Below are 21,948 nucleotides of genomic sequence, written 5' to 3'. Positions count from 1 at the left end.
ATGTTTTGGGAGTCTATGTACTGTACTGCGAAATAGCATAGGTTATTGTGCTGCAAGTAAAACAACTGTCACCTTCTGTGCAGTTTGACAAATTGTGTCGTCATCTTGGAAATGTGTATTCATGTTCTCATAAAAGAAGAACATCTGATACATGTTATTTCCTGTTGGGTTCTGTTCTGAGTTCTCTCCGGCATGTTATTGAACATTAAATTCTCCTCCTCCATGCTCCCTCAAGCTAAGGTATAATAACGTGTGTGAGCTAAAGTGAGCTGTGTGTCAAAGCTGACACCAGTAGCAAGGCTGGGCGTCTGACCTCCAAACATCATTGGTCAGCAATCTGAGGAGGGGGAGATATACTGCAGTGTCTTTTTTTCTGCAGAGGGCGGAGAGAACATACTACTGCACGGCTGCCTGCCTGCCTGCCTGCAGCTCTCCTTGTATGTGCATCATTTCCCTCTTTTTCTTTACTAAAATCTCTTAATCACACTTGTGTATTTTCCCAGTTGCAGCTTCATACAGAAAGCTTTATGTAAAGATGAAACAAGGGGATTTGCCTGGCCTCCTCTTAAAATGTCAGTGCAAAGTCAAGCCTATAAAAACTCAATTTACTTCTACTGCCTGCTTTTTAGGCATAATTACTCCAGTCTTTGTTTCACTAAATGAAGCTGCACATTTACAATAGATGCCCAGATAATGGACTGCTGTGAGACAAACACTTTACTCAATGGATAACTCCATTAGCTACTTCAAGGGGAATAAATACATGGACAAATACAGTGACAGATACATGAACACAAGGTTGTCTTTGCCACCTTCAACTGTGATGCAAGGTTTTTTTTATAGATGATATCATTTCTACTTCTACGATATTTCTCCCGACAATGTCATCTCCACAACACAATCTGGGTTTGATACATAGCAGATCATTCTTTAAAAAACACAGGCATGTCATATTCTGGCAAAACTAAATGTATGCCATCCAAACCTAGCATGTCTCTGAAATTACAAAAACAGTGAAGTGTAACAAATACATTGTACACTATATGGATTAAAGACTGCCATTAAAAAAAACAAACATGTTCTTTAAGCTTGTAGAAATATATCATATTTATCTTATTCTAGTGAAAAGAATATGTATCAATCTAAACTGATCTGACACTGAGAATGATTTTTTGGGATAATGTATTTACTCATTATTCCCTCCAACCTTAAGCTCTTTTAAATCTCATTGTGTACCACGCTTCATCAGATGCCATACATTTCTCACACGTTGCATCTTACATGACAGCTGGGATGGTCCTCTCTTTTTTACTGGAGGGAGGAGAAGTGTGGCAAAAACTATAACTCATAACCTCTGACCTCCATTTACCTTTAAACATATTAAAATAAAAAACAGAATCATAGTTTTCTGATGAAGTTTTCAGCATGGAGGCGACTTTGTATGTGAAGACATTAATAATGAAGGTACAGTGTGAGGTAATGTAAAGGATTACATAACATAACAGTAGGTTAACATCCACTATGTATAGTGTATATAGCAGAGAATAGCAAAGAGGCAAAACTCACCTTTTATTTGGAGTCATTCCAACGCTCCACAGATTCAATTTGCAAATGAGGGAGAACAGATTATTTACTAAAGCCGTAAGGATACAGAAAGTAGCTCACAGTGACATTACTGCCCCCTTAGAGTTATCCCTTTTACATGAGGGAATTCTGTCACATGTATGCATGACATTCACAAGCCACACTCAGGCTTAGTGAAACATGTACACTGATGCCTGACAGTCAGTCCACAGGTCAATGGGTGTCACTTACTTTTAATCTTCTCACTCCAGTGCCAAGTTATATTCCCCTTGGAGCATTTAAATTTGACCTTTTTCTGTTTAACTTTCAAGTATTTGTTTTCTCCTTTCTGTTGACAGTACACTGCATAATTTAGCCAATATTGCAAAATTAAGCTGCAATTCATTGCTGCACCATTTACTCAGATTCTTCCTATACCAATGCACTTTTGCTCTCTGTTTATTTTATAGCTCGGTGTCCTTTTTGACATGATCCTGTCTATAGTATATAGTAGCTGTCTCCACTTTACATAGGTTTTCAGTAAAGCAGCCATTGGCACAAAGCCTGATTAGCTCCATCAGCTTACTACTGGGCTAAACCAATCAGGTGGACTATCGAAGGAATGACCTGCTGCATTAATCTGAGGGAGGGAGAAACAGAAAAAAAAGGTGTATGGCTGTGTTCGTATGACTCTTGAGGATTGGATCTTCTTTTATCTTTTTGCTAACCCTCTCCCCGTAAGCAAAGAAATATTCCCTGCTTCGAATATTGAAGAATCACCAACATACAAAGTCACAGAGACAGGGCACCTCCTTCTACAAACCTCAATGTGATCAATATTACAGTAAAGAGAATGAGTGATGAAAACTGGTGAAATCTGCATGCAAATATAGGGTGTCAGGACATTAAACAAAGGCTGTTTCCATGATTCTATTACGCTAAAGTAATACATCATGCGGAACACAATATCTGCATGAAGGGATTTTTAGGGATGCTTGTTTTGAGACAAAGATTACGTTAAAAATGGTCTTATCATCAATCAATAAGAGCACATCCCATAAACAAATAATGCCAACCGGTTTGGTCCATGCAGAGTCTTATTCAGGGCGTGACTAGGAAGTGTCCAGACGGAGGGAAAGGTCAGGTCATGTTGTTTCACCGCTTGACTGAAGTAGACCTCAACTTTTACTTCATGATTGAAACGAGTGCCTGAATGTTACCTAGTGGCTTTTCTCCCTAAAAATATGCTCATGTTAAATTGGCAGGCTGTTATTTTACTTTGATAACACCCCTGTGCATTTGTATAGTTCTCACTAGTACAAATGCACAGCAGAGTATGAAAAAGATTTAGAATTTTCAGGTATTGGTTGTCAAAAATCAAAATGTAAATTTGACCTTTTGATGACACTCAAAGTTCGGGGCACCAGAAGAAATCATCCTTTTAGGATATTGCATGGCACCAAATTTGTCAGGACTACATTTAACAGCTTATACGTCAAGAAATCATAAACATGTCAACTCATGGTGACACCAAAGGGAAATAAGAAATCACTATTTCTTTGAACCTTGAATATCGGAGGCAAATTTATTTCTCTTTGAACCACAGATATCCTCATACTGTTGGTCTTTAATAAAATGTGAAAGAATCAACAAATTTATGATGACTCCACTGTGGGGACTTTGGATCTCTGCAACAAATGTACTGTAACAACAATCCTTATCAATACCTGTCTTGTCTTTATTTTCTGATTGAACCTTAATAATGAAACTCTCTTTTAAAAATAAAATCACAAGCAAACCTCAAACCAAAGTCCCTCATTGAGGCATAAATTACCCATCTCAGCGGAACTTGGAAACAGTTCAGCTTTGAACTGTGTCCATATTGTTGGGACTGTTGCTCCGCGATGTGACAGCTGATGTCAGGCTCATTAACACGCTGTGGCTCAAAGTGTTCGTCAGTTTGATATGATGAAAGTTTGGATTTGACACCAAGGATTTAAAAGTGACAAAGATGCCCAGTGAGTGAACTGTCAACAGGACTTTAAAGCAATCTAGAAAAAAAAACTCCATATCATTTGAAGTGAAATGGAGAAAACATTTTCAAGAATTATAAATGATAACAATAGTACAATGTCAAACCATTACTCATGATCATTACACCACATTGGGTTTCTGCTTTGAGAAAGGTGCAGTTTTGTTCCAATTAACAACTTTAGCCCCAGCAGCAAGTTCATTTCTGCTTTTACATTACTGCTGACCTTTTTAAATGGGTTTGGCCATATAATCATCAATAGTTTTATTGGTGTATGAAGTGTATCACAATGCTGTAAAGAGCTGTAAAGTGGTCTTGATAAATTAGCTTGTGCATTTTATGTAAGATTGATTATTTTATGTATTTATCATCATAAGCTAAACAATATATTGACCCTGAAGCATGTTAGTTTTTTAGTTAAAGTAACATAGCAGCTACACAGTTTGAGCTGCCCAATCAAAAAGCCAGCTTGGCATCTTAGTGCTTTATACAGACAATTTAGAGTCTATTTAGAGTTAGAGTTTAGGGATTCTGACTAGATTCTGTTCTTAAGGACCCCACACAGGGGGAAGCTGCCATTAACTCTATACCTGATAGACTTCTAATGAAGGTTATGTTCATTCTATCATAATCATTTCATATGAATGTCTCTGAGCTACATATAAGGTTAGTAATTCCTGAGACCCCTAATCATCTCTATAACACTTGCTTGTCCTTCAAGAGATATCATTTGTGACTCTTGTACATGACCAACAGACTTGTTTAGTAAATGGATTTTTAAGGATGTTATGCTGCAAGGTAATGTCCTGATTTTGTCATGGTTTTTCCATGTCTAAAATATTGGTAGAAATATAACTATTAAGTATTAATATACATATGTGCCTGTAGCTATTAATTTAGCCTTCAGGAAAATGCGCCTCAACTATCCCATAGTGATTTTGTGGACAATTCTCGTTTACTTTCCCATGTTATCAAAGTCTTGTTTTTCTTGATTTTTAGGGAAATAGATAATTGTGCAAAAAAGAAGAAATAGATGAAAATAGTCATCTTTTTGCAACAGAAGGTGTTATGACACAGATTGTGCTTATGAAGAAAACATGTTTAAAAGGAAGAGATCAACTGCATGCCAGAGTAATTTCTGCTTGGCCTTTGTAACTGGCTCAATAATAACGTTTTACTGCCCTCTAGTGGTTATTATTAAATAACAGTTTAGCTTGCTCAAGTTTTCCTTGTCTTGGGTACTGAATTAGGACATTAAAAGTTATGTGATGTGATAAAACTATAAAGAATTGAACATTATCTTGTGACTTGAAAGATTTATTCGACTTTGCCCAAAGGAATATGGAAAACCAACCCTGACTCAGGATTTATGAAGTGCAATTGACAAATTATAAGAAAGGCCACATGACTTTAATGCAACGGAGAGTCTCTTTTTTTCCTCCCCATTCGTGTAACACTCTAAATAAAAGTATTCATTGTGAGCATACCTATAGGTGGTGTAAGGTTCTACATTATTCAGTAAAACATTTTTTCCTTCTCTAGGTCTGTCCATTATGGGGTTTTTTTCAGTAGGCATATTATGAATTAAGTGAGCTACTGTCACAGCACCCCTACCAGTATCTTACTGAGCGCTTTAGGGAAACATGTACAGGTGGGTGAAATTCTCACTTCCATGTACTATAGGAAGTAAATGTTAGGCTATTTTGGATGGCTACCCACTCATTGCACACCATGCACATTCAGAGGTTTGACCAAAACCTCTGGGCCAGTTTGTATTAAAACTTTTGGCAACATGAACAAAGAGAGGCCAAAACTAAATTATTTTCCATTACGAAAAAGGTCGCTTCTCAGCTTTGAATTAAACATCAAGCCTATGTTATTGTTGATAAACAGACCCCACTAGTTTGTACAAATAATTAGCAATGTATTTCAGCGAGAAATGCAAAGTGCATTACAAGATATGTATAAATATATCAAATAACACTAGATTGAATCTCCAGGCATTGCAGAGCAAATCTTTGCCTACCTTTAGTTTTTCATTGTCTTTAAGGACTAGCCTACTCAGACAAGTTCATTCTTGTAGATTTAAAAAAAAAAAAAACATAACCATAAACTAGCTCAGAGGTTAAACAATAAGAAGAAACTGTTAGAATAAACTTTATATTTATTACAATGTAATTAGCCTACACAATATAAACACAGACTTTGGATATAGGCCTTTTCCTAATGTTTTACAGCCCACTGGAAGCAGAACCTAACAACCTTTGCTCCCCTAGTTTACTTTCGTCTATTTGTAGATTTGCGGTATTGCGGAGGAGTTTCCTCTAGTGAACGTTTTGAAATCTCCATTATTAATCTTTACTTGTGTCAACGTGGTGTTTTTTCTTACAGACAATTAGACAAACACGGAATTTCACGAAATGGAATTGAAAACAGCTGCTGGCATCAAGTTGCCGGGTGTAATAGAAAGTAGCCATGTTATGGTGCAGCAGCCTAACCATGAGACGTAACACAGGGATGTTATATTATATTATATGACGGTACACGACGGGACCCTCCTAAAAGACATGTCCTCTCACTCGTCCTACCCAGAATTACAGGATTGTTATTGGATGTTTTGTTGAACGGTCCTATTACAAGTCCTCAAACTATTCTTAGTGCATGAAGAGGTTAATTTTTCCAGTCAGACACGTATGGAAGTGAAACCAGAGATGCGAATGTCTCATTTCCGTATTGTCCTGCTTTGTTTATGTACAGCGCACCTCACCTTCTGAGGCGAGACTGTTGTCTCTTTTGTAAGCGAGGTGCTGCTCGAAGTTCATGTGTGAAGTTTAAGAAGTTTGTCGACACAGTCAACACTCAACAGAGACGAAGTCTGGTAAGGTCTCAGCACATATAGGCAAATCGGCTCTTCTTAAACTGCTTTATTGCTTTCGTACCATTTACATAACCTAGGCTGCCGAAAGCCTACTGCGCATGAGGCAGTTTTAAGTCCCCGTTGATGTTTTTTTTTTCTGCGATAAACTTTTGAAATTCAGATTTTAAGTTGTGTTTTCAAAGAGAGACACGAATGATAACTTTCGTGTCATTATAAAAAATTGTTATTGCTATTGAAGCAGCACAGAGACAAATCTGCATTTCTGCTTTAAGGGATTGCTGCCAGCAAAGTTTCGTTGAGTTCTTTTATGCAATGTTAATCCTATCCTATCCTATCAGTGCTGCACACGTATCAGCATTTTATATGAACCTAAAAACAGCTGTATGAAACGTTTAAGCATCTGTAATCCAATTGTTTTTACATCAACATACATCTGTTTTGAGTGACTCTCACTTCTCTTATTAACATCCTTTCAAGTTTTTTGAATGTATTTATTTGTATATTTCTTACATCTGCTGCTTGATGCTAACTGGCCAGAACAAAGGGCAGTCAGACAAAGCAAGGCAACAAGCTGATCAACATAATATATTGTGGCTTTTAGCATGGGTAGAGAATCGGTCCACATGAAAACAGATAGTTTAATTAAACATTTGCTAGAAACCATACAAAACCTGTCAGATTGTTGCTCAGTTTGTGTCCTATTAGTAAGAAGATAGCTGTTAAATGCTCCTAAAATGGCTAAACATCAGATGACTTCTAACAATGTTTTTTTTTTTTTAATAAACAGGTTTTTTTCTAAACAATGTGTGCTCCTGCTGGTACCCATCTCCTCCTGGCGATCATCATCATCATGTGTTATTTAATGACGGGACCACACAACAGCGTGGCTTCCCAGAAGAAGACCTCCTGCCAAGTGGAAAATGGCAGAGCTGACTGCAGACATCTCCGCCTCAGTGCGATCCCTTCCGACCTTCCCAGGGACATCAGCAGCCTGGATATGTCTCACAATACTATGCCAAAGATGCCACCTGAGTCTCTAAGACGCTACACGGGCCTTGTGCACCTTGATGTTAGTTACAACAGTATCACCAAGCTGGATGAGGGTTTGTGCCAGACCCTGCCTTTGCTGAAAACACTCAACATGGGACATAATGAATTGCATTTGCTGAAGAAGCAGGATCTGAGCTATTGCAGCAATCTAACATTGTTGAATTTAGCTGGTAATAGGCTCAAGCTACAAGGAGAGCCATTCTCTGCACTGCAGGTACTGTACAGACAACATGTTGATGAGATATGACAGTAATAACAGCAGAGACACTTTGAAAATCCTAAGATCTTTGATGCTATTAGATAGATAGATAGATAGATAGATAGATAGATAGATAGATACTTTATTGATCCCGAGGGAAATTCAAGGCATCCAGTAGCAGTATACAGACAGGCAGGACACAAGACATTAGTTAAATTACACACCCGCTGTCCCCCCTCCCCTCTGTATACAATAATCCCCAAACAAGATTTAGCAGCCCCATGTGACTAAGAGTAAACATAATTACAGGTTAAACCTGTGCACTTAACATTAGCATTAGACTTAAACTTATTATGATGCAATGAGAGAAATACTACAATGAAATTATGAGGATTTTTTATTTTTTAAAGGAAAAATGTTTTTATTGTTAATACTTACAGTTATATCTTGTATACAAGATAAGGTGCGGGGCGGCAGTAGCTCAGTTTGTAGGGACTTGGGTTGGGAACCGGAGGTTCGCCGATTCAAGTCCCGATGCGGATCAAAATATGGAAGTTGGTCTGGTAGCTGGAGAAGTGCCAGACCACGTCTCGAACACTACCGAGATGCCCTTTGAGCAAGGCACCAAATCCCCACCAGCTCAGGGGGCGCTTCCAGTGGGGGCAGCTGCCACACTCTGACATCTCTCCATTAATACATGTCCCCAGGTCCTGCTTGTGCATGTGTTTGATTCAGGCCTGTATATGTGAGAAGCATGTCTTTAAAATAACAGAGTGCGAATCACAATTTCCCCCTCTGGGATTAATTAAGTATATCAAATTAAAAAAAGATTGTCATACTATTTCAAGCACAATTTTTGAGTATTTCTTCATATTACATTTGACCTCCTCTCTGCTAAAGCGTAGAAATTCAGCTTCAGGCTGGCAGATTATACTATCAAAATGTTACTTACATGTTGATGAATAAATCATATTAAAACAATCACATAATACTGTAATATTCTAATATGCATTAGTACTTTTAATTCAATGCTTAATTTTATAAAGGTAACCTGTCTACAATATGCAGCATTACAATGTTTACACAACAAAAGCACAACAATGTCATGTTTCTGGTTGTTTCATTGTTCTACATGCCCCTTCTCTGTTGCCTTGACTTGTTTTTTCATTCATTCACAGAGCCTGAAGTATCTTGACGTTTCCTCAAACAAACTGCAGTCAGCCAAGCTGGGCTCTCAGCCTCAGCTGCCCAGCCTGGTCAAACTCAATCTGGCCTTCAACGACTTCACCACTCTGAAGACGGGTGACTTTTTCTACCTGAACAACTCCTCCTTTTTGAAGCTGCTCAACCTGTCTTATGTGTCTCTGAAAAAAGTACGAGACTGACTTTTTAAAATGGGAAATGAAAGTGTGTTGGGAAGTTGGAATCGTGACAGAAAATTATGGAAGCATCGCCTGTTTTGTTTCCGTTTTTGGTTTCACTAAAAGCGCTCTTTCTGTTTTTTCTTGCAGTTGGAGCCTGGTTGCTTTAAGCCCATTTTAGGCCTGCGTGTTTTAATCATGGATGGAAGCAATACAGGTACTCTGGTGATTGCTAAGATCTGCTCCGAGCTGTCTGGAACAGCTATTGATGCCCTGTCGCTTCGGATGATGAAGCTAGTCACACTTACAAACACTACCTTTAAAGGGCTGCAGAAAACCAATCTTACTTTGCTTGATCTCTCTTATAATGGCATGGGGAAAATAGAAGGAGGCTCATTTCGTTGGCTGTCCAGGCTTCAGACTCTTATTTTGGCAGAAAACAACATCAAACACCTAACCAAGAGCACCTTTCAAGGGCTTAAAAGCCTGAAAAAACTCCAGTTGACAAAAGCTCTCGTGAAAGGTCATACGTCATCCACCCCAATCATTGACGATTTCTCCTTCCAAACATTAAGCAACCTGGAGAATTTGATATTAAAGCAAACTGCAATACGGGAAATCACTGAGCACACATTTACAGGCTTGAAAAGTCTTACAGAACTCGATATGAGCTGGTGTAGTTGTACATCTCTCAAAAACATCGACAACAAGACTTTCGCGTCATTAGAAGGATCACCTCTCCGAAAACTCAATCTGACTGCCACAGCTTTGAGTCACATTAATTCTGGTAGCTTTTCCATGTTGAAGAACCTCACTGTTCTTCTTCTGGATTTTAACTTCATTAAGCAAACTCTCACCGGCAAAGAGTTCGAAGGCCTGGATCACATACAAGAGATTCATATGTACAATAACCACCAAACAGTTGTTTTAACTGCAACATCTTTTATTTATGTGCCAAATCTTCGGGTCCTGATTCTGGGAAAAAGTCTCGACTCGAAAGCCTCAAACTTGGAACCGTCTCCATTCAATCACCTGTCCAACCTGACCATCTTGGATCTTAGCAACAACAATGCTGCTAACATCGACGAAAGCACTTTCCAGGGACTCATCAACCTCAAGGTGCTCAAGCTTGAGCACAATAACTTGGCTCGTGTGTGGAAGAGTGCCAACCTAGGTGGGCCAGTGTTGTTTCTCAAAGGGTTACAGAGCTTGACCACCCTTCTGATGGACAGTAACGGCCTGGACGAGATTCCAGCAAAGGCTCTAAGAGGGTTGGGGAACCTTCGTCAACTGAGTCTCGCTAACAATCTCCTTAACAGGCTCAAGAACTCCATTTTTGATGATCTGAGTTCACTGCGAGTGTTACATTTGCAGAAGAATTTGATCACAATTGTGAGCCCTGAAGTGTTTAAAACTGCTTTGAGCAACATCAGCCAGCTCAACATGGAGAAAAACCCATTCGACTGCACCTGTGAGAGCATCCTGTGGTTTCGGAATTGGTTAAATAACACGAACATGAGCACTGTGCTAGGCCAAAGGGAGCAGTACATGTGCAACACACCAATGGCTTACTTTAATCAATCCGTCATGGACTTTGATGTGGAGTCATGCAAAGATATGACCCCATTTCAGGCGCTGTACATATTGAGCAGCACGGCTGTCATCATGCTGATGGTAGCCGCACTTCTGGTTCGCTTCCATGGCTGGAGGATTCAGTTTTATTGGAACATAATGATCAATCGCACGTTAGGATTGAGCGACGCCTCAGTCGAAGAGGGAAGGGACTTTGAATACGATGCCTATGTCATACATTCAGAAGAAGACCGCAGCTGGGTGGAGAGGAGGATGGTCCCATTGGAGAACGACAATTGTGTGTTTTGTTTGCAGCATCGTGATTCAGTACCTGGAGTGTCACAGCTTGAATCCATCGTGGATAATATGAGGAATTCTAGAAAAATCTTGTTTGTTGTCACTGAAAAGCTGCTCAACGATCCCTGGTGTCGCAGGTAACTGAAACACACACTGCTTTATTTATGCCTTGTAGATTAAGGAAGGAATAAGGCCAAGTGAGGGGACCATTATCAGGAATATTTGGACTAGGTGGAGGCGGGAACCATCAAACATGCAGGAAAACAAGGGCTGCTTCCACAGAGTCCATAAATTCCGACTCAGAAGAGCTCAAAATATATTGTTCCTCTCGAATTAACTCCCCTTTGAGAAAAACCATTGTGTTTGTTCTCGTGCATTTTGCAATTTGAAAACTAAAGATTTAAACAAGTCAAATCTCTTTTTTTTTTTTTTTTATTAATGGGAAAATTTTCAACTACTCCAGGGAAAAAGGAGGGCTCTAAATTATGACCTTGCAAGATAAGGTAGTGCTAGTCTGAGGTGCAGCTCATATTCTGCTATGAGCCAGAAAGAGTGAAGTGAAGTTTAAACTTTATTTATATAGCATACCAATAAACAAAACATGGTTGAGAGAAGTTCCGACACAGAGTAAAAAAGCTAAAACAAAACCCAATCCATCATTTTAATTACATTTATATAGTAATGTATAATAATTTGTGCAGTTGACTTGATTTTTTTTTTTTGTTTTACAATAAAACTAGGTACTTAACCAGCATAGTTATTTTTCCATATATCAACCAAGATTTGAATAAACCAACTGGTCATGTTTACAGTTTGGTGCAACCTCTCAAAGCAAGTTGAAAAGCAGCCTGCAACCTGCAATAAGTGTAATCTCAAACTTGTCTCTCTGCTCTTCTACCCCTTTACTCCTCTGTCCTTTCCTAAGATTCACAGCCCATCAAGCACTTCATCAGGTCATTGAAGACAGCAGGGACTCTGTGGTTCTGGTCTTCCTGCAGGACGTTCACGACTACAAATTATCTCGCTCACTCTTCCTCCGCAGGGGTATGTTGCGTCCATGCTGCGTTCTCGACTGGCCAGTCCATAAGGAGAGGGTGCCAGCCTTTCACCAGAAGCTCCTCATAGCATTAGGCATGACTAATCGATTACAATAGTGACTTATCCTACAGTATTTAGACCAATTGGAAAATTTTCTTTGCAATGACAAGTCTCAAAGTTCATTTTTTAGATTTTCTAATTGTGGTTTGTTTTGTCCTCCGTTAAGATTGTATGTAAATATTATGTATATATTGTAGGAGTTTTATTGCTATCACTACATTTTGTCACAAAGCAACACAATGAAAGAAGACATGAGTACAGTTGGTTTGATGTAGCCTCAAGTCGATCAGAAGTTGATCATCATTTGATACGTTTTGTATACTTCCTCTTTATATTCAGGAAATATTAGGTTGTAGACACTGATAACCTTTTATATGCAAAGCAAAAAATATATATTTACAATAGATTGTTTATGGAGATTCAGTTAAAGAGGTGTACAACTCACATTTATGTGTTTTTAAATAAAGTTGTTTGATCTGCCGTATTCAGTCTGTTATTTTATCTTTAATATGTAGTATAAAATACTTCAGGAATGAAAAAACATGCCGTTTTAGTAGTTTCTTATTTGTTAAAAAATATATAAACGGTACATGACTCATGATGTACTCTTTGAAAGTGGTATAGTTCAGTGTTGAAGGAAGACTAATACTTTTAAACAATTACTTTTACTGGTTAGAGTACTGTGGTGTTTTTTTGCAACTTTTTACAAAATTATCATCATTTTGTCGTGATTAGTCTAGCAAAACAAACAAAGTCTTTTCTGTAAGAACAGTAAATATCTTTTCACAGGTATGAATTTTGAGTTATCCAGCGACATCTTGTGGTTACAGTAAGAAACAACACCGTTTTTTCAGCAGCGTTTTTAGCACTGGGACTTTGCTACAGACAGGCCTGATAATGCTTGAGACTAAGAAGGCAGAGAAGGGTCCATGGGCCAGGAATAGGTTAAGGATAAGGTGAAGGTAAAGTTAAAGGTAAACAGTTTTTATATTTACAATTTTCTTAATTCTCAAAGTCATAAAAGTTTAGTGGTTTAGTTAAATGCTAAAGAAATTGCTCTTGAATGCTTCTTACCTGCAAACCTTGTGTGAACAAGTCAAACAAGGTAATAAGCTGTTTTTTTGTGATAATATATGAAACAAATGTTCTATTATTTATCAGACAGGCACATTAAAACAGAATATTGTATTCACTGTGGTTTGACAATGTGTATATTCTTAGCAGAAATGGTCACTAATGGAACATTTGCATTATTCATTAGTCAGACACTTAAACAGATGTAACACTCATTAAAGACTTCACATCAAATTGCAGCATTAAGTTTCTCATTGTCTGCAAGGAGAGCATCAAAGCACAAGCATCTAGACTGCATGAGCATCAAATGTAGCCTCATATGTGTGCTTAATATCTTGTCCAACCTGATTTAAACAATGCTTTAATTATAGTCTAACGTTTTTGTGTTATGTTGTATTTCATAATCGAATGGCAATTCAATTTGAATTCATAAGAAGTAAAAAATACTTTGATTTTTTTTTTTTTACAAATAAATATTAATTCTGAAGAAGTTTTTGTCCCACTTTTATATCACAAAAGTTAACCTGTTGCATTCAAACAACATAATAAACCTTCAGATAAACAGCTACAGTTATTCATTAATCAATCAAGGGGGATGTGTTCTGGCAGAGTTTTGACAAATACCAGACAAGGACAGAATATGTAGGACAAAGGTCTTCAGAAAGTGCTCATCAGCTATCAGCAGGTAAATAATTAACATTTATGTTATATAATCTGAGCCTATAATAACAGCTCAGTCTGTATTTGCCCACCTTTCTATTAATGTTTATATATCTTAAACCTCTAATAAAGTGTGTCTTTTATCGTCCTATAGCTTCTTTGACAGGTTTAAGAGCAAACACAGTGTGGGCCTCTTTGACCCAGTAAAGGTATTACCCTGATTGACAGCAGAGAAAAGGAGGGTCTAAAGCCGAGGAAACAAGTTAAGGGAAAGGCACAAGAGGACAGTGTGGTTGTGCTATTTAATCAAACACACAGTACGTGGACGGAGCAAAGATGGCAGTTCTACTAGGCAGTTACACCATTCCTTTTCTTGTAGTCAGCAGCTTCATTGCTGCTCTCATCTACTTTACCTACAAGCTGCTCAGTGATTACCTGCACAAATGGTTTGAGATGAAGCCAATCCCTGAGGTGGAGGGGACATATCCCTTCATTGGAAATGCATTGCAGTTTAAAACCAATGCGGGAGGTAAGAACGTAAACCAACATGCTGCTACAGAAGGAGGAAAACACTACATTTTTCACTACATTTTTGAAGAACTGTTGTGAAAAGAAAACACATTTTATGTTACCCACTTAATCCGCGTTCTTGTCAAAATTGCTTTTGGTTTGTTTCAGACTTCTTTCATCAAATTGAGGAGTACACGCAGCAGTTTGCAAATGCTCCGCTGCTCAAATTATGGATTGGACCAGTACCTTTTGTGATTCTGTTTCATGCTGAAACTGTTGAGGTAAGACTCCACATTGACATTGGTCTTTCTTGAAGATGTGTTTGTAATGCAAGTTATCTCAGTGACTAAGCTGGTAGTAAAAAAAATCACCTCAGATCCAAGCTATCCTGCATGACACCTCCAGTTGACCGTAACCATATCTCTGCCAATGTCAACAACACAGTGTCAACATAGTCTATTTGGGATCTTATCTCACCACTGAAAAATGTATTAACTGACAACTTTACAACTCTTTCTTCAATTGTTTTGTTTTGGGCAGCCTATTGTGTCCAATCCTGTTCACATGGAAAAAGCTATTGTATACAACTTCCTGCACCCTTGGCTGGGCACTGGTCTTCTTACTAGGTTTGTACACACAGTTCACCTTTCTTATGATATTGTAAGCCTGACGATGATGATCAAGAATCTTTCATTTATAAAGAAAAATTGAAAAAAAATCCTAGTGTAATCCATAAAATAAAGTCTATTCATTTCATATTTAATCAGAATTATGATATTATAGATCCAAACTGCTGGAATTTTAAAATCAATTTTCATTAAGATGCAATCCAACAGAATAAAAGGGAACAGAGCTTTAAAACAGCTCAAAATGAAATACAGGAACAAACTATGCCCACGGTGGTATTTTAATCATATTTGACACATTTAACACAGTGAATTTCATTCAGTGACTATTTGAATGTCCATTGTCTTTATCCCAACATAATGCTGTATTCACACATATTTTACAGACTGAGTCTAAAGTTACCTTCTTCGTCTCTGTAACAGGCCTAAGTTACCCCGCTTTCTCAGGTTTCAGTGACTTCTCCGTCTGAAACATTTCAGGGTTAACTGACTCAGCATTTGCACTAAATCTGCTTTCTGAAACGGATCCCTGGTTTTTGAACACAGCCCTGGCTCTATGAGAGGGAGACAACAATTCCTATTCCGATAAACACCCCCGAGTACTTTTAGACCTAAGGGGTACATTACTTCTCAGTGATTTACTGTTCCTCCAGCAGCTCACCATTTTTGTCACAACCAACATCTAAAAAAATGTGAAGTGTGGGCAAATTAGTCTGCTGATGTGAGCAATGGTTTTTGAATTGTGAGTACTATACATTCACAAATATTCAGAGCTGCAATTTCAACTCACAGTCCCACATTACTTTCTGGAAGAAAAAAAAAAAAACTCTCTTCAGGAAAGTAAGTCTATTGGAGTAGACACTGGTCTCTGTCATAGTCCTAAAACACGAAAAACAAATGACATTGTGGTTCAAACAGTTTTATCTGCTATGATATGTAACTGTAAATGCAGAATTGCAGAAGATAAATGACTGCCAATGTTGAAGCTACTAGTGATAATGCTTTATACACGATCTCACCTTAAGTGTGGCTTAAACACTTATATAAAGGCTTTATTATCACACAAATGTGACAATAAAGCAAATGAAAAAACTTCACTATGCTGGTCCTGAAGGTCAAAATGCAAGATTAAAAAACAAAAAACAATTAAATAAGTCCCATGAAATATTTCAGTAAAAAAGGAATAAAGCTCAAGGAAACAAATCTTTAAAAAAAAAAATCCATTCACATAATATTTTGTGAAATAATGTGTTTTATTAATACCTTTGTTTTCCAACTTTGTTTGTTGAAGTATTTTGTTTAGGGAAATGGTTTTTCTTATGTAATATTTTGTAAGAAATATATACAGTATATTTTTTACCCTTACAGCCTTGTATCAGCAGGTATAATAATAAAACTAAAACAACATTCAACCTTCACAACAGACATGAAATTACATTCCTCTGATAAGGGATAACCTGAACACTGGCTGCAGATATCAGAACTCAATCACACTGCCTGGTGGCTTACCTACCATACATTTGGTGGATAATTATCCCAGATATTTAACCAATGCAATAAGAGTCAGACATTTGTAAGCTCTAAAAGAACAGGCTGATTAAAAAATGATGTGATTTCACAGAGCTCAGAAGTTTGATCAGCCAGATAATAACTGAAATGAAAAAGAAATAATCTGTAGTCTCTTGATTACTGTCTTCTTCTTTTCATATTTCTCCATCCTGTATAGAATATGTACTGTATACTGGTTTATATGTGTTCTCTCAGCCTTTTACCATCTTTGATGTCTTCTTATCTGATCAGCACTGGGAGTAAATGGCGTCAGCGAAGAAAGATGTTGACCCCTACCTTCCACTTCTCCATCCTGGCGGACTTTTTAGAAGTGATGAACGAGCAGGCAAAGATCCTGGTGGAGAAGCTTGACGAGAAGGCGGGCAAAGGTTCCTTTGACTGTTTCAATCACATAACCTTGTGTGCATTGGACATCATCTGTGGTAAGCGCTCAACATGTTCATTTTTATGCTTCTGTTCAACTGAATGGAATGGAACTGGAACTGAATACACGTTCAAAATGGGTTTTTTTCTCAGAGACCGCAATGGGAAAGAAACTTCATGCCCAAAGTCATTCTGATTCTGAGTATGTAAAGAGCATTTACAAGTGAGTTCTCCTCATTTGCTACACTATCTTATACTCAGAGATAAAGATTATCGAATAAACATTTTTTTAATGTTTTGGTCTTCTTCCTAACTTTCTTTACATTCCCTCAGAATGAGTGATATCATCAGCCGCAGACAAAGGACACCGTGGTTCTGGTCTGACTTACTGTACTACTACTTTGGTGAGGGTCAGGAGCATAACAGGATACTCAAGATCCTCCACACTTTTACTTACAAAGTAAGTGATAAAATAATAAACGGGTATATTGTTAAAGGTGCATCGTCCGTGCAGAAAAATTAAACATCAGAATCCAAACCTCATTTTCGTCTCAGGTGATAAGTCAAAGAGCGAAGAACATTTCCAACGCTGAATCAGACAACGATTCCGACAGCGGCACAAAGAAAAGACGAGCGTTTCTGGACATGCTCCTGAACACCACAGATGAAGAAGGCAATAGGATGAGCCACCAGGATATTCAAGAGGAGGTGGACACCTTTATGTTCGAGGTTAGTGGTGAAAAACTATGAGTGATGATTACTTAAAGCTGCACCATTTTATAGTTTGTGTCAACAATGGATCAAATGAAAGTGTGTCCTGAAAAGCAGGTGTTCATAGTGACAAACAAAATAAACCATTGTGCTCATACTGCACTTTCCTCCATCTCCACTGGGTAATTCTCACTTTTTCAATCTATTTCTTATTTTAACAGAAGCAGGCAGCTGCAACAAGATTAAACAATATAATAAAAGTCCAATAAGTCCAACAAAATACTTCAGTAAAAAATTAATAAAGCTCAGTGAAACAAACCATGGTTCCAAAAAAAACAACATTCACATAATATTTTGAGAAATACTGTGTTTTTTGATACCTTTGATTAAATTTTGGATATTCTTTTGTCAATGTAATGTTTTGGAAACAAAATATATAGTTGTTTGACCCTTACAGCTACCGTATATGATTTTACAAGACAAACTTTATTTAATTGATGAAATCAAGTTGTTACATGAGCTCATTTTAGTGGGCAACGGTAGTCGGCTGTATGTAACACACACAGTAAATACAAGATATATGGTCATGAAAATAATACTGATAACAATAGATACATGATGTACACTTTGTGTGATTAGTTGTATCTTAAGTCCCTAAACACTTTGTCTAACTAACCTGGGTGTTTACCTCTGTGGAAAACTAACAAGCTAATGACAGAGTCGACATTGTGACTTCTTTTAGTCATAAATGCAGCCCCCTCTCTGGGCTGTTTCTCTGTGTGTTTTATTGAAAACAACAGTGTTCTACTTAGTTATCATAATTCAGTTCAAGTTCTTGTCTTTTTTTCCCACAGCCTTGGGTGGCCAAAATGGTGACATTATAAATCAACCAGTGCAGATTTTAAATCTATTAAGTTATTGTTTGTTTTTTTGTATTTCACGTCTGTCTTTATACAGGGACATGACACCACAGCAGCCTCTATGAACTGGACTGTACATCTGCTGGGCTCTCACCCTGAGGCACACCGCAAAGTTCAACAAGAGCTTGAGGAGGTGTTCGGTAATCGCCCTCTCCCTGGTCACTGCACACCTTCTCACTTTCATGACATCATATATTTTTCTGCCTGAAGGCCTTTTGACTAATCTCTGCTCAGTCTCATTTGTTCGTTTCAAGTCAAGGGGAGCTTACACATAGATAAAAGCTGTGAAAATCTTTGCCAAAACACATGGGGAATAATTGAATTTCCTGTCACTGCTGTGTATATATAACTTGATGCCTGGATGCATTTTTTTTCCTGACGTAAGCTGGCTGCTATTGTAGCAATAACAGATTCTAAGTCAGAGAATGACCTGAACTTGTCCTTGTAATTATGGAACCATATCGTGTTGTCTTAGAAATTGTCGATTTATTATCTCTATGTTGAAATACATTTACTGAATCCTCAAACGCCCATACTGTACATTGCATGGCGGACTCTGAACTCTGAAAGTTTATTATTGAATATCATTACATACTGTATCTATGGAGTGGGTAATTTAAACTATACAGTACTAATAAACTCTTATCCTCAGATATTGAAGTATAGGAGAAAGGGCAACAGCAGGAGTCTGAGGCACAAAATGAATCTGTTTTTGTGTGCAAAGGTACGTCTGACCGACCTGCCACTGCGGAGGACCTGAAGAAACTGAAATACCTGGATTGTGTCATTAAGGAGGCACTGCGACTGTTCCCCTCTGTGCCTTTCTTTGCCCGCTACATCCGAGAAGACTGCCATATCAGTGAGTTGCAGATGGGTGACGTCAACTAAATGAAACATTCATTTGTTGTGTGCAAATCCTCCTCCTTGGTAGTGTTTTTTTTTTGTATGATGCCAAGGGAGGCCAGACTTCCTCTGTTATTTTCAACTGAAAATAGTCTTCCTGGTTAAATAAGATGTATTGCCTGGTAATGTTTCAGCAGATTTTTACAATTTGTAAATTCACGGCACAAATGGATTGCAGTAAGTAATTATGAATAGTATCCTTATGTTCTTCAGAATGATCAGTGGCCTCTTTCATACAGTATCAGTGAATGATCACGTCCTCTTAACACAGAACTGGGTTTTAGTAGCATTTGAAATGTTGAAAGTTAAACAATGCTAAATTAAGTAAGACCCTTTGTTGCGGTTCACAGACAATGACAGAGTTACACGCAAACAAAACTTACTGGCAGTTTTGTAGCGTAACGTAAATCGACGCTTAATAAATCCTTCCCACAATGACTGGGGTATTTTTTGTTTCTGTAGATGGTTTTAAAGTGTCAAAAGGTGCCAATGCCATCATCATCCCCTACGCTCTCCATCGTGACCCACGGTACTTCCCTGAGCCTGAGGAGTTCAGACCTGAACGCTTCCTGTCTGAGAATTCAGTGGGAAGACCTCCATATGCTTACATCCCCTTCTCTGCTGGACTCCGCAACTGTATTGGTAAGAACTATATCAGAAAGAACAGGACCAGTTCACATGAACTTGATTTGTCTCAGTGCGAATATTTCAATTGACATGAAGGATTTTAAATCTGTGTATTTGGATTGACCAATGTTCTAATGCTACTCAGGTCAGCGTTTTGCATTGATGGAAGAAAAGGTGATCTTGTCATCCATTCTTCGTAACTTTAACGTGGAAGCCTGTCAGACACGTGAGGAGCTGCGACCAGTGGGGGAGCTCATCCTGCGACCAGAGAAGGGCATCTGGATCAAGCTGGAAAAGAGGAAACCACAAACTTTGTGAAACAAGGAGCTCTATCCTTAATTTTTCTCTTATTCAGAGTTTGTCCCAGGCACTGTAATGTTTTCTAAATGACCTTGGAGAGGTCAGGGAGAGAAGTGACCTCTGTTTGGCTTTGATAATTTTCTCATCATCTTTGACATCGTAATTACAAAAAGAAATCCTTGTGAAAATAAAGTGTTCTATTTTTATCATTGTTACTATTAGACAAAAAGCTGTATGAGGTAATAAACTTTCTCTGTCCATCATCAGCTGTGTGCTATTTTTGTTTCCCGCAAACTTAACACAAACATTTACCGTCCAAAGATATCCTCTGTACTTTTCAAACTCATATTTCCCCACGCCATGCCCTTATTATAAATAGCTCTTTTGCAATATTTTGTGCACGTGCTTCGTTTTTCACTGGTTGCCAGTTTTGATCCTACATAAGAAGCAAGTAGACAGTTTGTTTCATTTTACCCCTAACACATTCAAAATCAATATTTGGAATTTGTTGCACCAAATTTCTGGTAAAAAAAACCTTTAAAGGAAGAAGGGTTAGGATAGGGTTAGTATTAGGGTTAGGGGTTTGGGAAGGGTTAGTTTTAGGGTTAGAGGGTTAGAGGGTTAGACGGTTAGGGTAGGCTTAGGGTTAGAGGGTTAGGGGTTCGGGTAGGGTTAGAGGGTTAGGGTTAGAGGGTTAGGGGTTCGGGTAGGGTTAGAGGGTTAGAGTTAAGGGCTAGTGTTAAGGTTGACTTAGGGTTAGGGTTGAGGGTTAGGGTAACAAAAAGTGCTTTCTCCTGAAACGACAAACCCTTAGGGTTAGGGGCAGGGTTAGGGGCAGGGTTTGGATTAGGGTTAGGGGTAGGGTTAGGGTTATGAATAGGGTTAGGTAGGAAGTGAACTGAGTACCTTCAATGTCATTACCATCATCTATGAGGGTTAGGGTTAGGGATAGGGTTAGATAGGAAGTGAACTAAGTCCCTTCAATGTCACAACCATCATCCATTAGGGTTAGGGTTAGGAAAGGGTTAAAAGAATGTTTAAGATAATGTCAAGATAGACATATATTTTGCACGGGCACGCACAACTGTTTTTGATTGTTTATTTCAGGTTTTTAAGTAGAGACAAAAAGAAGCTGATACAGGGCGAGGACTGTTAAGGAAGGTTGTCATCTCCACTTTCATGATAAAGGATCCAGGAGGGTAAGCAACCTTGTTTTTATTTTAGGTCGCCATCAGAGGCAGAAGAGGGTAAGCATGAGTTTATTTCTCTTTACTGTTCATTTGTTTTTTGTTATTTTTCCTTTTTTCCAGGTTGGACAAGAGGGCTCGAAAGGTAAGTATATACATTTTTCTTCCTTATTTTCAGGTAGATGCCAGAATATGGAGGTAAGGCAAGGTAAGTTTATTTATATAGCACTGTTCAGACACAAGGCAATTCACAGTGCTTTACAGACATAAAAACAGAAAAACATTAAAACAGAGTTTAAGGAAAGAATGCAAAATACATCATTAAAAGATGGGGATGCAGGTGAAAATACTCGATAAAGGAACAACTGTTAAAACTATTTAAAAAAGAAGAATGTGTTGCAGTAAGCCAGACAGTATATTTCTAATTGTGCCGCTGTCCTGAGCGAAT

General features: G+C 38.1%; 2 protein-coding genes across 2 annotated transcripts; both read left to right on the top strand.

Moving 5' to 3' along the window:
• The first annotated feature begins 6,133 nt into the window (after nucleotides 1–6,133).
• tlr3 (toll-like receptor 3) lies at nucleotides 6,134–12,646 on the top strand. The gene is made up of 5 exons (XM_079337295.1): nucleotides 6,134–6,473; nucleotides 7,261–7,737; nucleotides 8,901–9,095; nucleotides 9,234–11,089; nucleotides 11,878–12,646. Exons 2-5 carry the CDS (start codon nucleotides 7,276–7,278, stop codon nucleotides 12,104–12,106), a joined length of 2,742 nt encoding a protein of 913 aa, XP_079193421.1. The 5' UTR covers nucleotides 6,134–6,473; nucleotides 7,261–7,275; the 3' UTR covers nucleotides 12,107–12,646.
• Nucleotides 12,647–14,044: 1,398 nt separating this feature from the next.
• cyp4v2a (cytochrome P450, family 4, subfamily V, member 2a) lies at nucleotides 14,045–20,703 on the top strand. The gene is made up of 11 exons (XM_079337294.1): nucleotides 14,045–14,313; nucleotides 14,463–14,575; nucleotides 14,835–14,920; nucleotides 16,721–16,911; nucleotides 17,006–17,075; nucleotides 17,186–17,312; nucleotides 17,408–17,581; nucleotides 18,521–18,623; nucleotides 19,208–19,342; nucleotides 19,849–20,028; nucleotides 20,159–20,703. The coding sequence occupies exons 1-11, from the start codon at nucleotides 14,121–14,123 to the stop codon at nucleotides 20,329–20,331; spliced, it is 1,545 nt and encodes a 514-aa protein (XP_079193420.1). The 5' UTR covers nucleotides 14,045–14,120; the 3' UTR covers nucleotides 20,332–20,703.
• The last annotated feature ends 1,245 nt before the right edge of the window (nucleotides 20,704–21,948 follow it).

This window comes from Symphodus melops (genome assembly GCF_947650265.1).
Source record: "Symphodus melops genome assembly, chromosome: 2".
Taxonomy (NCBI): Eukaryota; Metazoa; Chordata; class Actinopteri; order Labriformes; family Labridae; genus Symphodus; species Symphodus melops.
Note: the sequence above shows the minus strand (reverse complement) of the source record. Positions and strands in the feature narration are given on the sequence as shown.